Consider the following 19,853-nt stretch of genomic DNA (forward strand, 5'->3'; position numbering starts at 1 on the left):
GTGCATTTATCAAAAAAAAAATTGAGTTCTAAAAAAATAACAATAACATGTCGAGAAGAAAAAATAGTGTGGTAAATAGACAAGGCAACCTAATGACTTTGATGGAGGTGTGTAAGTGACCCAATTAGTTTAAATTTTATTTATTTTTCAATCCAATCCCATTAAATTTAATTGAGTTGGATTTTTTTTTCCAACTCAATCCAAATTTAATTGGATTGAATTGAGTTCATTATCAAATTAGACCATTAACAAATTATCACTTATTTAAGTCTTGAAAAAATTCCCAAACACAAATATAGTAAGCATTTTTTTTACATATTAGTAAGGATATTTTTATAAACGAATATTCATAAAATATTGCATTATTCATATAATAAACAAAAAAATCATAAATATATACTTACAGTATTATTCATAAAATAATATATTACCTTAACATAAATAAAAAAAAAGATAAATTCCAAAATAATATATTACCTTGAGAATGAATGTGTTTAGTCCAAGATTTATATATTAGTAATTTAATTTTATGTAAATTAAATTTTGGTTGTGTCCAAAACTTCAAATTCGTCACTCAATTTAATAATCCAATCTAACCCACAAAAATATAATTAAATTGGGTTAGATTAATTGAATTGGCAGATAAAATCTAATCAGCTTCCACTATACTTTTGATGTAGACCACTAAATATTAAACACCATAATGTAACGTCAAAGAAAATAAGTCAGAATAAGATGAGAAATAGTTTGTATATTAATATTTTAAGTGTTCATGATTTGATATAGTTAGTTTTGAAAAGATCAAAAATGAAAAATGTCACCGTAAATCATTTACAAAATATTCAGGAAATGGACCCCTTAAATAGAGCCAAATCACTTATAGATTAGAGGTATCCGTTATGCTATCATATTGGTTGTGTAATGCCTCTCTTATACTGATTGATTTTATTTTTTTAGGTACTCTTATACTGATTGATATACATAGGAAAGGTTGATGAATGTTCTCTTTAAAGAATTCAAGATAGAGACAAGTTCTCGTTAAAAAAAGAAAAAGATAGAAACAATTTATTGTACCTTTTTTTGGTGTACAATATCAATTTTGTACTTGTTTACATGTAAGTATTAAATATGAGATTCAGTTGTACTTTTGTTTCTTTTTATTTATTATAATTAACGCATGATTTTGATCTTTTAATTAATATTCTTTAGTCATTTTTTATATATTTTTTAATATTATAAATAATTTATTCTATCGACTTTCATTTACATTAAATTGTAATACATTATTTGATTAGTTCCTAAAATTGACAACAACACAAAAATTGAAAAAAATCTCAAACTTGCTAGTTTCTATCAGTTATATTGATTCAAAATGTGACCTCCATCAAGTAACAACATTGACCGCGTTAACACATTAATAGTGTGTTTAGAGAACATACAGAAATTAATTTTACTCCTACAAAATCATGGTGATATCATGAGAAAAATAAAAATAATTTTTTTTCTTTATTTTTACTATAAAAATAATTGATTATTTCTTATCATGAATGAAGCTAGTTCAAACTTGAAACACATTATAAATACTTTTTTACATATTGTCTATGTTTTAATTCATTTTTTAAAGTTCAATTGATTAAGATATATCACATCTAAATAGAGAAAGAAGAAAAAAAAAATATTTTTAATACTTAAATAATAAAACAACAAAGCAAATCTACAATTGTACTCGTCACTAAAAGAAAATAGATAATTGTGCAATTTTTTTTACCGGAAATACTGATACTACTTTTGTTCCACTTTTACACTTTTGTTCCACAAAAGAACAAATTAAGGGTACTCTTACCAGAAAAAACTAGTACTTGTAACAGAAGTTTCTTAACTTGCTTTGACAAATAAGTGCATGGGCATCCGTTTATACTGTTGCAGCACATGTTTTAATGCACTCTCAACAATTTAGTCTCTATAAAATATTACTATTTTTGTTTTAATCATTTTAAAAAAATTCTTTTAGTCTCGGTAGAAATTTAAATTTTTAGTTTTAATCTCTACAGTATTAACATTAATTAATGATGCAATACCAATGTTGACAATTCATTAACTTATCTCATTATCAAAGAATATGATAAAATAGCCACATCATGTGAAATTTCATTGTTTTTCACTAAAATTTCTCTAACTAGAACTTGACTAACTTGTAACATTATTTAGTGGGATTTCGATTTCTCAGTGAAGATAATTTCCATTTCAAAGTCAACTTGTTAAGGCTACCAAGAGAAACAATGAAATTTAGCTAGAGAAATTTTTACTTCCTTGCTAGGTGACTACATTTTTATCTTAAAATTCTTCAATTGAAGATGTTAATTATTTTGATTTCCTAAAATACTATCTTTAATCCTTTTTTTAAGAAATAAATGATTCTTTTTATCAGAAACAAGTGATAGTGAAACAATTATTTCTTATAAAAGGGACCGAAGATATTAATTATTTAAAGCAAGTTAAGGAAACTATTGGCAAACCAAAGTCATTGTCCTACATACCATTATATATTTAACAAAAGTCACATCTTCTCTATACTCACGCAACATAAAAACTGATAAAAAATCAAAAATCGAGACTGATCAATGAACAACTCAAAAATCATTTTTTTTATTGGATCAGATTTTGGATTTGATTTTAGAAATCAATTCAAATTGAATTTATATATATATATATATATATATATATATATATATATATATATATATATATATATATATATATATATTCATTAATAAATTTATAATATTATTCATTTCTATTTTTATTTCTTATAGATTTATAAAATTATCATATAACTTATATCTATTTATAAAAATATATAAAATTAATATATGTTTACTTATTATTTGAGTTAAACTGTTTAAATATTCTATTATTAGTTATATAATGAAATAAATAAAATATTTGATATTTTAAATTATTTTGTTATATATCTTACTTATTATTTAGTATTTTCTAAAAAAGTTAAAATAAGATTAAAATTGAAAATCAATCCAATTCAATCTATTTTAAATTAGACCAGGCAATATCATATTAAAAGTTTAAACTAAATCAATTGGATGATAAATTAATAAAACCAAAATGATTGAATTAGATAATTTTTTTCTTCAACACCAATCAAATCCAATCTACAAACACCCAAGTAACATCACATAAATTTAGGGATGACAAAATGAATCTAGATCCTACGGGTATCCACAAAAGTATTCACAAGTAAGGAAGATAATTAACCGCATATTGGGATTGGGATGGAACAAGTATTTACCTACACTTTCTTTTACAAGTAGGGTAATATAGCACTCACTCTACTCAACCCAGCACATATATGTCATATATTTTATATATTAATGTAATGAAAATATGTTAAGCTTAAGTAAATAATTTATATTATACATATTTTTTTAATAAAAATATCATATTTTTCTAATTTTATGACTAACAATAACAATCTAACATAGAATAAAGAATCCTAATTCAACAATGTTATGTTAAATTTGCTTCACATTCTATATAAAAATATTGAATTACTATTTACTTTTATGTATAAATGTATGACTTTGTTGACTTCCAATTGTGAATAGATATTTTGTATTGTTTGGTGCTTTAAATCAATAGTGTAGTTTATACCTATTTAATGACTTTTTGTAATGTTGGATGATTATATTTTTAATGTTATTTATTTATGGCTTAAATTTGGAGGAATTATTTTTATGTTTGCTTATTTTTAATACTATTTGTGCTCGTGTATATAAGAAATAAAATACATTTTCTTGGTCCTAATTATAAGAAACATAAGACTTCTTTATTATTAATTTTTTTTACTCATAATTAACTAAGAGGTCTATTAATGATATGCACATCTTTTTTCATAAAAGTGGATACATATTTATCGAACTATCAACAAAATAATGTATATTTATTAGTTAAAAATTATTTTTTGAAAAATAACCATCTCTTAAACTATTTAATATCGTGAGTAGTATTAAAATAAAATTAAAATTTATGACAAATTAACTAATTTTATTACTTATATTGATCATCATAAATTAGATAATTATTTTTTATATATAAAACTAGAGATAGTATTATTTGTGAATATTTTTAATATTGTGTTTGAGTTAGTTAAGAGTAAATTTTAATTTACTTATAATAAATTTTTAATTAATATATTTTTATTGATTTATTAACTTTGTATCACGGATGCATATATAACTAAAATTAAAATTGTTACATGCAATACATCAAATTAAAATACAGAAATAAAAATTAAAATTACTACATGCACGATATCAAATTGAGTACTGAGTATTTTTTAAATAACGGATATAAAAACGGATACCATAGGATATCTTAGATAGAACTATCCATTCTGATCCTTACACATAATCCGTCCGTTACAGAGTGACGAAATGGAAAAGAATTAAAATGTCATATTCGTACACATAATCCGTCGCTTACAGAGTGACGAAATGAAAAAGAATAAAAATGTCATATTCCTAAATAACTCTAAAAAATAGGCACAGTTATCCACCACACTGCAATTATATTCCACTCTCACTCTTCAAACCTTATTTTTCATCTCTTTCCTCTTTATTCTAATTTTTATTTTTTCCTCTGGCACTTTCTAACAAACAAACTCCAACTCGAAGAAATGAAGGACAACCAGTTCCATCACAAGCTTTTTCTCCTGCACTAATCGGTAATTTCCTTATACTTTTTCAGAATAAAAAAATCAAATATTAATACCCAACACTGCATGTTCTTATTTTTCTCAAGATCGACCCTCTTTCTTGCGTTCATGTCTGTTTTTTTTTCATGCTTTCATATTTTCTCTTTTCTATTTGTCTGTTTATTCATTATAATTTTGCAGCGTCTTAGAAACTTTTGATTTTGTGCAGGTTTCAATTTTTTCTTTCTGGGGGAGATCTGGTTGATCCGATCCACTTGGGGTTGCTAACCGCGTAACGGCACCGTTTTGTGTTTAGGTTTTCGGACTCATTTTCTGAAACCTCGTACGAAACATCCTCGGAATCGTTTGATGTTACAAATGGAGACACTCGTTGTTGTGGCGCAGCATAGGAACCAATGTTACACCAGGCCGAAACCCCAAGGTCACGCTGAGTTTGGTTCCTCTTCACATTCAAGAGACTTTAGGGCCATAAATTGCAGAAGTTTCCAAACGGGATATGGTGTTCTACCTACCCCACTCAAACGCCCCAAAACGCCGTTAACTCCTTCAAACCCTAACAAAACCCGTTGCAAAACCACCCCCAGTAGCGCCCCGGTTCCTATCAACCACAAAAAGGAGAAGAAGGGTTTCAATGTTGTTCCTAATGGGGGCATTTTGCTCTCTGAACTTTGGGCCGGGCCCACATACTCGAGTTCTCCACCGCCAAGTTCGTTGCCTATTCCGAAATTTTCAGTGAGACCTAAGAGGAGTGTGTCACTTGATCTCCCTGGTTCTTGCCGTGAAGTTGAAATGCCGTTACGTGCTAACTCTGCGCCGTCCTCCCCTCGCGGGGAGCATTCTCCTTGTGCTAGAGATGGTCTCTTTGATTCGGCGACGAACACGCTGCGTCGCATCCTTAATCTTAATTTGGATGATGAATGAGACTGGAGGAGCAAGAGGCTCCTGTAAATAAAAAGAAAGTGCTTTTGGTTTATGAAGTTGGGTTAGTGTTAGATTAGGTGTGCATAGAGTGACCAAATAAAAGTATGTAGTTTTAGTTTTGTGTAGCTTTCAGTATGGTGGTGGTGCCCTTGACAATGGTGGTTGATGATGGGGTGGCTGTAGTGGGTCCATGGTTGGAGATCATGGAAATGTGAGGCTCTTTTGGGAGCAGGGTTTGTTTTGTCACATGGATGAATGGTTGCGAAGCTGAATGGTGTGGTAACGGGTTGGAGTGGCATGGAATAGACTTGGATATGATAGTGAAGAAAGTTGTTAATATATATATATATATATATATATATATATATATATATATATATATATATATATATATATATATATATATATATATTCAAGATGAATACAGAGTTCATGATCGGTAGTAGTTCATAGTATCTTCTCCTCACAGAAGAATTTAGTCTAGTAACTTAGCACATACTGTAGATTGTAGAATCTTTGCACTTACAATAGCCTATAGAGCTCAAGTCTTTGGTCCTTTTCCTCCCTTCAAATTTTCTTTGCTTGTAAGTTATTACCATAATCTATTATCCTTCTATTCTGGTCTTGTAGATGGTCCACTGTTTACTAGTTTGTAGTTACTACTTTGGTTAATGATCCTCCTTCTCTCTTAAGCTATCTCTTGTCTCTCTCTGTAAAGTTTTCGTTTCTGAGTTGCCTTCTGAAAGGGCATAGTTTGTCCCTTCACCATCTTTTCGGGTTTTTTACAAAGAAAAGTTGGAAGGGGTTTGGTTATAATCTTTTGCTTCTAAGTTCTGACTGCTTTAGTTTTTTAGGGTTAATCTGTGTCACACAACCTGTTATCAAGCCCCCAATGTTTTCCATTTTAGCCTTTGGTTAATGCTTCTTTCCATAGTCTTCACCTGGCTTGTCCTTGAAGGAGAGTGTTGACCATACTATGCCAGAATTGATGTAAGATATTGCTTTATGCTCTCATGCTTCTGCTTTGTTGTTTTCATGCCATAAACTGCAGTTACTGAAAATTGCTTCATTATGAATCAGGGAGGCGAAACTGTACCGAGGCTGTTTTGTTCAAAAGATATGGTCATGATCTTCTTGGATGCTAGTTAGAGTGCAATTCCGTTTTACTTCATGAAGTCTCTCTTAGTGGTTCCTGACTTGTGTTTCTTTCTTTTTGAGTTTCTGTAACTGGTGGAACTTGTATGGTCTGCTGAAATAAATCATCGATATGTTTTATCTGAAGTATGAGTTGGTGGAACTTCTGTTACTGTTCACTAATTTATATTTCGTTTTTTTTTTCAAATCTATGACAGCAGCATTTTGAAGTAGTTTTATATTTTCTTATGAAACTCATACTATTAGTCTTGTACTTCTCAATCCCAGTGTGCGACAACTTACATTGAGAAATACAATGACATACTTGACATAATTTGCAACCTGCTTCTTACTATTACTTAGATAAATTTTGTATGCGTCCTATTAAATAGCATTAGCCTTAGTTTTTATTTAGACATATTTTACGTAAAATTAATGTTGTGAAAAAAAATTGAGTTAGAAATAGTTTATAGCCAAGTTGTTCGTGGGCCGTGTTGTCATGTCTCCAGGGATTCGGGAATAGAGAGGCAATCGTCGTCTTTCTCTCTTGGAGAATGTCTTGAAGAATATGAACATCTATATATTATAAACCCGAATTCTCATTTTTAACAACACTGTTTTTAAGAATTTTTCTTGATATAAATATCTATAGAATTGGTTTTTTAATGAGTACTTTTTAGAGTTTTTTCATTGTCATTGAGTCACATGTTTCTTTATGATCTTATATATTGCACATTTTGTTTAAATTTTTTATTCTTTCTAAATATGTTTTTAATTTTAACTTGATTTGATTTAACAACTATCCAAAAAAAATGCTCAACTATTTCAAATCATTCTTCTTTTATTTTTATTTATATGTTTGATTTTTTTAATTTTTTATCTCTTTTACTTTATCTTTTTTTATCTTTATTTGTAAATTGAATTTCAATATTATTTAAATAAAAGGTCAATAATTAAAAATAATTTTGTATCACAATATAAATCATTTATCATAAATTCAAAATATGATTTGCATGTTCAAAAATATTTATTACTTACAAATTTTAATTATAATATAATTATACAAAAATATCTATTCATTATAAATTTTAATAACAAAAAAATAAAAATTTACTCTTGTACATTGCACAAACTAAAATATTTATTTTAACTAAATCATCAACTGTTTCGTATATTGAGCGAGTTTTTCTTGTAATAAATAATTGTAAAAATATATCCTAAAAAAATTCATTAGTAATAATAAAAAAAAATCAATCAGCAAAAAAAAATTAAATATATAAAGTTTGAAATTTATACCTTTAAGAATTAAATTTTTTTAATTCAAGACACTATAAAGGTAAGTTTAGCTGTGAAAGGTTAAATATGATGTCTTAAGTACAAATTTTATTGTCATTATTGTAAAATAAATTCAATTAAAAGGTAGTATAATTTTAATAAAAAATTAATTATTTATTAAATTTAATATTGATTAAAGAAATTTGCATAATTAAAATAAAAGCTTATAAGATGGATTACCCTCTTCAAAAATGCATAAAACATGGGATTGCATAAAAATGAAAATAAGAATTTTTCCCTTAAACGAATATTTACTTTTTTATCATAAGGATGGATTATTACATATCATGAGACCTTCCCAAACATTTGCATACAATAATATTAGTTGTTGGTTGCTTATGTGAGTCATACAATGGAAATTTATACGGAGGTATAATTCTTTTTTCTTTTTCTATTCATATTATTTCTTCAATCTCTCACATCCTTTCGTATAACATTACTTATTATATTTTTGTTTTCTTGTTAGTCAAGTTGGTCTAGAATGTGACCTCCATTATTAGATAGGAACGTTTGACTGACTGTGTTGTTTTGGCATGTTAAGCATCACGCAAGTGCTCATATTTCCTTTTGCATATAATATTTAGTATTTATTAAATATTTTTTTATTAAAATGATGTTATTTATAAGAACACAATCTCTGGCAAGTCAAGTAGAATTTTCTAAGAATCCACAAACATGACCTTCTTATTTAAAATTCCTTTTTAATTTTTTTTGTTTTGACCTTCTAACTTGCTAAATTAGTATTTTAGGATGAGCAATAGACATGCATGATAAATATTTATTATTATATGATTAAAATTTTTAACAAATAAATATTTTTGAATATATAATTTATATTTTAATTCTAATTTATAAAAAAATATCTTTTAATATATAAATTAGATTTTAGATTTACAGTTACCAATTTAAATTGTGACTAAAGATTATTTTACCATTGACAAATTATTCAAAACATATTGAAATTCAATTTAGTGATATAGATAAAAAAGGATAAATTGAAAGTTTTAATAATTTTTTAAATGTTATTTATTTCAGATATAAAAAATAGACATTTATTTATTTATTATTGGATTATTTCAATAATGCTTTGAATGTTATTAAGTTGTTCAATATAATACAGGCTATTTTTATTAAATATTTTTTTTCACAACAAAAAGGATTTATATTATTAAGAGTTACAAGTTTGCCTTACACATAGATCCGACAACAATAAACCAACATGGTCTATCCTTCTACACCCTTCATATAATACAATATATATATATATATATATATATATATATAATGTCCCCCTACACTTTCAGATTTTGACAGATCATCCCCTGCAAACATTACACGTCCAGCTACAAACCCAATGAATTTCCCATACAGCTTGAAGGATTCAAGCACCACACGTACATAGAGTACTCAAAAGCTTTCATATATGACCTGCACCAAGTCCAGGCTCTGTACCGTGATGCATCAAAAGTTGCCTCAGAATAGCACAGCCCTTGGTTAAATCTAATATCGTTCCGCTGCTTCCATATTGCTCAAACGATCGAGGCCTATACACTCCATCATATCATCTTAGCCTCCCTTCCTCAAATGTCCAAAAATGGCCAATGCAATCAGATGGTAATTAAGGCTGTAATGTCTCCCCACCATTGATAACATTGAGACCACAGTGAATCAGAAAACTTGCAATGGAAGAAAAAGGTGCTCGGCTGTCTCCAAGCAAGAGTTGCAAAAAACACAATTTGAGTCCGAGCCACCAGGAATGATATTCCTTTTTAGCAAATTGTCCGTTGTTTGGACCCTGTATTGTGCCACTCGCCAAGCAAAACCTTTGAATTTAGATGGAATAGGGAGTTTCCATACTAAAGTGTAGAACTTTGTCTGCTGTGTGCTTCCTTCAACGTGTAAGCCACAATAAACCTCCCTAACAACATAGGTTTTATTAACATTACACTTTCAAGTCCAACCATCCTTAGCATGTTGTTCCGGCACCTTATCTTAAATGATATTCCAACCCATTGAAACCATGCCCTCCTCCATGACAAATTGCAAATCCAAACCCCCTCACACCAATAACCCATATCCGAAATCTTGTGGCTTTTTTGTTCCAAATTCAAAAACAAACGGTTAAGCGTAGACCTAAGACACTCCACACTAAGCCATCTCGCACTCCAAAAACTCGCCTCACCCCCCTCACCCACCACTCTACTAAGATTATTTGAAAACCACCGTAACCCATTCTCACAAACTCACAATACCCCGTAAGGTCACACCACCATTGAGAACCCTTTTTCCCATAACACCCTCCCACAAGGCTATCCTCACACTTGATGTTATATTTTTTTAGAAACACATCTCTCCACAAGCTGTCATTTTCACTCAAAAATCTCCACATCCATTTCCCTAAGAGAGATTTATTGAAAATTTCTAATTTTTTTATACCTAAACCTCCTTTTTCTGTTGGTGAACACACAACATTCCAATGCACCCAAGATACTTTATTTTCATCACCTCTTGCACCCCACAAAAAATTTCTTTATATCCTATGGAGGATACTAAGGACCTTTTTGGGTACCCTAAAGCAAGACAAAAAATAAAGAGATAATAAAGAGAGAACAGATTTTACCAAGCATATCATTTCTTCAAAAGGCAAGTGTCTCTTCTTCCACGATGTCAGCCTCCTCCTCATCTTGTCAATCACTGATTGCCAAGTATACACCTTTTTTGCATCTGCTCCAACCAGTAGTCCCAAATAGACAAATGGAATACTCCTAGCAATAATGCAATTCAAAACCATAACATGTCTTTCCACTTCCCATTGTTTCACATGAATGCCCACCAAACTACTCTTGAAAAGTTCACCTTAAGCCTGAATGCTAATTCAAAGTATCTAGGTGTAGCTTTCAAAATGAGTGTATCCCTCATGTCGTCCTCCACATATTGCAAGAGAGACACCCTCAACTTTCCTTTCCTAATCCCAACATCAGAAAGTACATTTTTTCCTTTCGCCTATCTAACCAACCCACTCAATCCCCCTACAACCACCAAAAAGAGGAAAGGAGCCAACATATCGCCTTGTCTAAGTCCTCTTTGAACAATGAATTCCTTCATGGGGCTCCCATTCACAAGAACAAACACATATGTGAATTGAAGACAACACCAATGCATCCTATCCACTTTGTACAAAATCTTATTCTATACAATATGTAAGCCAAGAAGTCTCATCTCACGAAATCATATGCCTTTTCGAAGTCAACCTTGAAAATAAGACATCTCTTATTCTTTGCCTTTGCCTCATGAACAACTTTATTTGCAACCAAAACCCCATATTCAAAACATTCCTTCCCCCCAAGAACTTCAATTGTCTACCATCAAGGATGCCTCCCATCACCCTTTGGAGTCTTTTTGCCAACACCTTTGCAATGATATTTTACAAGCAACCTATAAGGAAAATAGGTCTAAATTCCCCTAAGTCTTGTGGATTATCCTTCTTGAGAGTAAGCATGAGAAACGAAGCATCGGTTCCTCTTGGCAATCTTCCATGGCCATGGAACTCACTGATGGCCGTTATAACATTCACTTTAATCACATCCCAACATATTTTGATGAAGTTAAAGTTGAAGTCATTCGGTCCAGGCTTTTATCTCCCTCACAATCCCAAATCACATTCTTTGTCTCCTCCTTCGAAAAGATTTGAGTAAGCATGTTGTTGTCTTCATCATTAATGGACTTGAATTGCACCTCATCCAACAATACTTGCATGCTTCCTTGTTCTTTGAACCTCTTTTGGTAATACTCTCTTACTTCTTTTTTCACTCTTATTTGATCTTTACACCACTCCCCTTCCACCACCAAGCTTTTCATACTATTTCACCTTCTTCTCCAATTAATCATGTTGTGGAAGAACTTGGTATTTCCATAAGCCTCCTTGAGCCATTTAACTCTAGACATTTGACACAAAATTGATTCTTGCATTTTTTTATACCCTCCAAAACTCTTTTATCAATTCTTCTCTCTCACATGCCATCTCCAAAGAAAGACCATCATTTCCTCCTTCAAATCCAACATGTTGATATTGCTTATCAAACCATCCAATTTTGCTTTAGGATCACCAAACCTCTCCGAGCTCCACCTCTTAAAAACAAATGCACCCCACCACCCTTGAATGTTGAAAGACCCGTACTTAGCCCTAACAAGCGTTATGCAACAACAATTATACTAAGACTTAAGCCTATATGCAATGTGGTACCAGGTCAGTGAAAAACAACACTGAGGCGCTTAGGAGTACATGACAAAGCACACCACACAATGGGTATACTCGGTCACTCTCACTAAGTAACATCATAAGGTGACCAGTCAGGGTTACTCTATTTTGCGAGAATGCCCCAACCACATGGGATCAACATGGGCTTAAAGGAGCACTCAAACCGAATATCTTTACCCCCAAGGCCTAGATTCCGAAGAATCCGTTTGGGCCTCACCTTCCTGATTCAGGTCTAACCCCTAAAATATTTTCTTTTTTGCACGCAGACACTGTTTATGAGTTATATAATACCCACGACCTCACACTTATATTTCTAACATATTTAACACATTGCGCTATAGTTTAACCCTTCAGGATCCTAACTAGGAATCCTACAATTTCCTTTAACACTGCGCATAAAAGTTCTTTCAAGGTAAACACTGGTCGGGTTACTATATAATTCATAACTCACATGACAAGTAATATCACTACAAATATCAATCACACACTTATTCACAACCATATTTCATGTCCAGAGTTTAACATTTCACACTTTAACTAATTACAAAATATACTCAACAATTAAATAACAATATATCATAACAATAATAACATACAATATTTAACTTCAAGGCTTATAAACAAATAACTATAAAATACACATAATATATATATATATATATATATATATATATATATATATATATATATATATATATATATATATATAACATATAAAAAGTATTAAATATATATTAATATAAAATAATCACAATAATATCAAATATATCATTAAGTAAATACAAATTATATATAACAATAAAATATATACTCTTATTGATTTCTATGAACAAGATGTATACCTATATTCTAAATATATTTCAACTAAGTTATCAACATCAAGAAAATGCCTAATTACAATGTGAATACAACTTTAGTTAATTTCTTTAAATGATTTTAGCCAGTTCAATTATCCAACAATCCCTACACATATGAATTTCATGACAATCCCTACACATATGAATTTCATGACGAGAAATAACTCACATGAAATAAAATATAAAGTTTGTAAAAAAAACAGTATCAATATATATGTACACGTATACACTGTGGTGTGAAAAAAAAAAAAGAACAAGATTGAAAGGCCAACATATCTGGTATAAACAAAATCACCACCACACAATTTTTATGCTAATTATAAAAAATTCTAATTTCTAAGGTACGCACCTAACACAGGAACACATCAATTCTACAACAAACTCGCAACAGAACATCAATTGATTCATCAAACACACTCAATCCGCGATTAAACATGAAAACATAATTAAATTCATAAACACCCCAAAATAACCCAAAAATTGATCCTCTAGGGATCCCTACACATATTCATTCTAATCCCCAAGCGTGAGTAACTCATCCCTTACCTCGATGTAGTCGCTTAAATATTCTCTGTTAGCAATGGTGGCGTCTCTGGTGCTCTCTAGAGCTCCTCCTCTGGTTGCTCTGTTAGGGTTCTTGTGCGTCAGAAAAGAAGAAAGGAACAAAATGTGTTTTCCAAAAAGCTGCTCTAGGTTAACATTTGGCTTATATAGTGGGAATTTATGACCTAATAATTTTTATTTTATTTTTACTTATTTATTAATTTATTATTTTCTTATTTACTTATTAAAGTTACGGCTGTTACACATGTTGTGGAAGAACTTGGTATTTCCATAAGCCTCCTTGAGCCATTTAACTCTAGACATTTGACACAAAATTGATTCTTGCATTTTTTTTATACCCTCCAAAACTCTTTTATCAATTCTTCTCTCTCACATGCCATCTCCAAAGAAAGACCATCATTTCCTCCTTCAAATCCAACATGTTGATATTGCTTATCAAACCATCCAATTTTGCTTTAGGATCACCAAACCTCTCCGAGCTCCACCTCTTAAAAACAAATGTACCCCACCACCCTTGATTGTTGAAAGACCCGTACTTAGCCCTAACAAAGTCCATAAACTTTGGATCATTGACCCAATATTGAAAGACTTTGAAAGGCCTAGGTCCCCAATCAAAGTTAGGGAACTACTTGGGGCATCCAATATTTTTGTTGGTACACCCAACAGTTTTTCCCAAATATCGAAAATGCCCTTAGGTATTTTCAGTTATAAATAGTAGATTAGCTTTTTCATTTTTGCAACACCTTTTTTTTCGTAAAACCGCACTCCCTTAGTGTAACTTGCTTCAGTTAGCGTCCTATTGTGAGTGTTTGTTGTCGTCGGTGATGTACGTGCGTTTTTACGAATATACGGTGAAGTTCGATAGTTTTTCGTCGTCGGAAAAGAAGATGTGCGTATTAAAAAATTCAAAACATACGGATTGACAATCTGTATGGTTCATACAGATTGTTAATCCATATGTTTTGAATTTTTAAAAAAAATTATAATTTTTTTAGAATTTTTTTATACATTTAATTTATTTACAAAATTTGATCATTAAACCAATTTGATATTTAATTGAATATTGTAGCTAGATGTTTATTACAGTAATTCATAGTTTAAAAATTTTGATATTTAATTGAATGATGTATTTGAATGTTTATTACACTGATTGAAAATTAAACAAATATGATATTTAATTGAATGATGCATTTAGATGTTTATTATAGCAATTGATAATTAAATAAATTTGATATTTTTTTACATATGTAAATTTTTATTAAACTTATGATTTTTATTTATAATTTATAAATGTAAAAAAATTAATTATTAGATAAAAATTAATTATCACAAAATTTATTATGTAAATTTACATGTGCATTAAATATACATTAGAAATTTTAGTATTATATATAACGACATTAATTATTTTATAATATAACTGATCTATTAGTGCAGTTGGTTAGAATGTTGTGCTAATAATACAAAAGTCACAGGTTCAAACAGATTACTACTAATTCGTAAACCTGATACAGATTAGCAATCCGTATGAAACTTACAGATTAGCGATCCATATTGGACTTACAAAAAGACAACCAAAATTTCACATATTATGTTGGATGTATTAGCAAAAATGCTAGGTGCTCCTAGCAGATCTCTCAAAGTTATTGTATTTGAACGCAATAGGACAATGACTCCAAATGGATCTATCAAGGATGTCTTGGAAAACATTAGATGACGTGTGTATCTAATTTAGTGACACCATTATCTTATAATCCGACTCATAGCATTGCCACCCGTCCTCACCCAAAAAAATTTCCTCTCTATCAATGGAGTATCAATAAGTTCCATTGATTCAACAAACTAGTAAACTCCTCTATTTCCCTTGCCCCTTGATGACTCTCCCAACTCTTTCCTCCATCGTCCTTATAGAATTGAAGTCACCAAGTACACACCACATGCCCTCACCAACACCTCCTTTTAATTGTAGAAGCTTCTACCAAAGTAGTCTCTTGTCACTTATTGTGCATGGTGAATAAATATCAATGATATTAATGATCTTTTGGACCCCTTTCCAATTGCCTTGCAGAAAAAGGAAACCAACATCTGCCCTAAAATCTCGTACATCAAATTGCCCTCTCCCCACAAGCACAAAATCCCACCTGCATCATTTGCAGCTGGGACGTGTCTCCACTCCACCTTGACATCACCACACAACGCCACACATATGCCACCACTCATTACCCCCATCTGTGTCATGCACACACACTATGTCTACTTCCTCCTTTGAGATAATTCTCCTTATTTCTTTCCATTTCACCCTGCTTCCCATCCCTTTCACATTAAATGATAAGAGCTTCATGGACAACTTGTGGTGCCCCTCTTCTTGTTTCCCTTCACATGTACTCCAGCCTCCTTGTTGTCTCTTTCCTCAAGGTAGATCAAGTTACTCACAAAGTCTTCCTTTTTTCCTTTAAACACAACCCCTATATCATTGGCAATTTCACAAATTTTCCTTACCCCCTTCAAGTCATTTTTATCCACCTTATATCCTTCCTCGGCCTCCCTGTATTTAGGCAACCATTACTAGGCATAGATACTGCCTTTGTCCTACATGTTCCCTTGTCTTTCCCACTGGGCCCACTCTTCTTGATGCCCCCTTTCTTTGCATTCTTCCTTCTGCTGGCCAAAGTCTGCCAATAATTATCATCGTCCACCCGTCCATTTTCATCGATCTCCTCAGCTCTTGTGCGTTCATGAATCTCCCGCTTCCTTGACATTTTGATCTTTTTCTTATAACCCCTATAACGATAGCATGGCTTTTAATTTGTGGCCTTGTTTGAATACTTCCTCCTCCCACAACTTGACTGGCTTTACTGGTTGTGGCCACTTGGAGCCCCTAACTTGACGCTATTGTTTTGGCTTCATTATCCGCACTGCTTCCTTTCTATTCACGTTGTACTAGCTTTCAATTCGCGCCTCAATGCTTGTTTCATCTCCGAACTCCCTTTCCTTCGTGACAATAACACTTAGGATCTCTGCTAATGACTTCAGGGATACGCTCCTTCTCCCAACCACCATCCTCATGCATCCTCGGCCATTCACTTTCAATGGTGTCAGGTATTTCTTCCACTATTCTGATCCCAAATAGTGTCCCCTCAATACTGAACTTCTGAAAGGACATAACCTGTGTCAAGGTTGATGTTCTGATAAGTATCCTGGCAAAGTCTATTCTATCCATACTTGGCGTGTCAAGGTTGATGTTCTGATATTAAATAGCTTTTAATAATGTAAAACCTACGTGTCCACATTATCACTAGCTTGAACACTTCTATTTAGGTAAATGCAGCATTCCTTACTTCTCACATTTCAGAAAACCTGTGCCGTAGGTTATGCGGTTCCAAAGACAAAACATCAATATTCAAATTTATAATTACAGCCACCCTATTAAAATTCATGAGTCATCACATGAATTATCTAGCTAGCTAGAACACATATATACCTCCAAAGAGAAATTTATCATTTGCTTTAGAATCGCATTTGATCAACACTTCATAATCAGTCCATAAAATAAAAATATTCAACATTTATGCTCCCTCGCCCAATAAAATATGTCACACTCAATATAAACACTTCACCAAAAAATACAACCCCCCCTCATAATCTCATCCATATATAAATTTCAACCATTTCATGACGCTACTGCTCAACCGTTCGTAAAATAGGAGTTATTGCACCCTAAATCTAGTATTGATAGTGGCGTTACACAGCTGCAAGTTCCTTATTAAAAGAATATGCATGCAAGACAACTATAACAAAACACTTGTAGGATAAATTCGTAAAATCTCGCAAGTAAATTTCCTTGCAGTTTTATACCATGTCCTGTACTTTTAGTCAATTTACATGTTTCTTTGTTACAATTATTTTCTGCAGATTTCTCCTGTAGATTATGATATATATTCGGAAAATATTCAGAAAAAAAAAAAATAACTTGAGAAAGTCTACAAATCCCCAATTGGTGATAAAGTTTTAGGAGATCATTGATAAAAAGGAACTACGTACGTATAGAAAAGTCGGGTAGTTATGAGTTAAATTGTTAGGTCATATTGTTTCTTTTTTTTTTTTTTATGGAAGGTCACATCGGTTTTAAACGAAACAAACTTGAAGTAATCAAATTGGTTATTGAGTTTAAATTTTTACAACCAATCCGACCTTATTAAATAAAATATATTTAATTATATTTATTTTTTATTTTCTAGATTTATCTTTTGAAAGAATTAATATTTTTAAATTTTTTCTAGTATTTTAATTTGTGCGCTACACAAGATAAATGCTCATTTTATATAATTAAAAAATATGATCAATAAATACTTTTAAATATATAAATTATAAATAAAATTTATAATAAATATTTATAACATATAAATTATGTTTTATATTTATAATAAACAATTTATATTATGAGATAATATGCTATTTTTAAGTATTGATAGTTTTTTAAATGTTAATATTTAATTTAAAAATAAACATAAAAATAATAGATCAAAAGATTAAGAAAACTTTTTAAAATAATAACTTATTAAAATACTCTCTTTAAATAATAGTTTTTGAAAACACTCTTACTCAAAATAATTATTCTAATTTATATAGAAAGAAGATACATTTTTAAATTTTTCCCAACCTTTTCATCATACATTTTTAAAAATACTTGATCTGGTAAACTGATATTATCGATCAACTCAATTATTATTGGATTTGGTTAAGTTGACTCACAAAAATTTTGAAAATTCATTTTCACTCATCGTTTTTATTCAGTTCAAATTAAAAATTCTGCCAAAGTTGATTTAGCCTTGCCCTTGTTCACCTTTAATATAAAAAAAGTAGGAAATATGTAAAGAAGTTTTGAACCACCGATGATCCTATTAGGCTAATTGTTATATGTGATGATGTAAAATGAAAAAACATATAATAAATTAATAATTCATTCATAAAAAATAAGTAGATGAGTATTCCAAAACCCAAGTAACTCATCCTATAAAAATCCAAAATTGTATACTTGTAAAAGGATAATTGTCTATTGCCAATCTATTAATTTGATTAAAAAAATATTTTAAATAAAAAAAGTTAATGAAGAAACTGACCATAAACACATTAAAAGTAAAAACAACCACTCCAAACAAACAGGGTGATCATGAATCATGATTATAACGAGTAACTTACAAACTTGACCCACTCCATACATCACACCCCTATACCTATAGCCTCTACCGAAACCCCTATGACCCACAAACCCCAAACTTTAGACACCATTCCACAAAGCTACCTCCAATCATAGTTTGACTTCTATAGCTGCAATGTAACTTACAAAACCTTCCATGATCCGGTACAACTATGACATCCCTTTTGCCGCCGTCTAAATTGTCAATTTCATGAACATAAAAGTTAAGTGGATTGGGATTAAAAAAAATGAAAATAAGTTTTCACCTTAAATAAATGAAAATTTCTTTCATTATCATTTCACGCCCCCAAAATCTTTGTTTACGTTTCTTCTAATAATGTTACGCATATTCAGCTGTAATATCTACGATATAAATATATAGTAGAAAACATTCGGGCAAAATTAGAACTTCAACAATATACCAGCAATAAAATCATTAATACTTAATAAAAAAATCACCTACCATCTCATTCTAAAAAAATTAAAAAACGTTGGGCCATTGTTTTTTCTTTCGTCAAACTTTGCGCGTCAAAATCTTCGTACAAGTTTTTTTATTATTTAAATAATGTTATACGTAGTAATACATGCATATATTTTATTTCGAATTCACACTTTATCGCTTCATTTATAATTTTTGTGTTTGTGTGTGTGTGTGTATATATATATATATATATATATAAAGTGATATATATGAGAGTTTTGTTGTATAGCAATAATTTTGGCTAGCTTGTGTTTGATGAAAAATGCGTAGCTATATAGCGTTTGAGATCATCTTCTTCGATCTAATAGTCATAGATATATTCGAAAGGTGTCACAACGATAGATTTATATTTCTCATCTGTCAGTACACTGAAAGAT

At 30.5% G+C, this 19,853-nt stretch overlaps 1 protein-coding gene and 1 long non-coding RNA gene across 2 annotated transcripts; both read left to right on the plus strand.

Annotated features, from left to right (window-relative positions):
- Positions 1-4,557: 4,557 nt before the first annotated feature.
- LOC114398154 lies at positions 4,558-5,995 on the plus strand. The gene is made up of 2 exons (XM_028360313.1): positions 4,558-4,738; positions 4,938-5,995. Exon 2 carries the CDS (start codon positions 5,078-5,080, stop codon positions 5,648-5,650), a length of 573 nt encoding a protein of 190 aa, XP_028216114.1. The 5' UTR covers positions 4,558-4,738; positions 4,938-5,077; the 3' UTR covers positions 5,651-5,995.
- Positions 5,996-6,050: 55 nt separating this feature from the next.
- Positions 6,051-6,947, plus strand: LOC114398344. The gene is made up of 2 exons (XR_003663582.1): positions 6,051-6,640; positions 6,731-6,947. It is a non-coding gene; the product is annotated as an uncharacterized LOC114398344 (long non-coding RNA).
- Positions 6,948-19,853: the final 12,906 nt, after the last annotated feature.

This window comes from Glycine soja, chromosome 19, assembly GCF_004193775.1.
Source record: "Glycine soja cultivar W05 chromosome 19, ASM419377v2, whole genome shotgun sequence".
Classification (NCBI taxonomy): Eukaryota; Viridiplantae; Streptophyta; class Magnoliopsida; order Fabales; family Fabaceae; genus Glycine; species Glycine soja.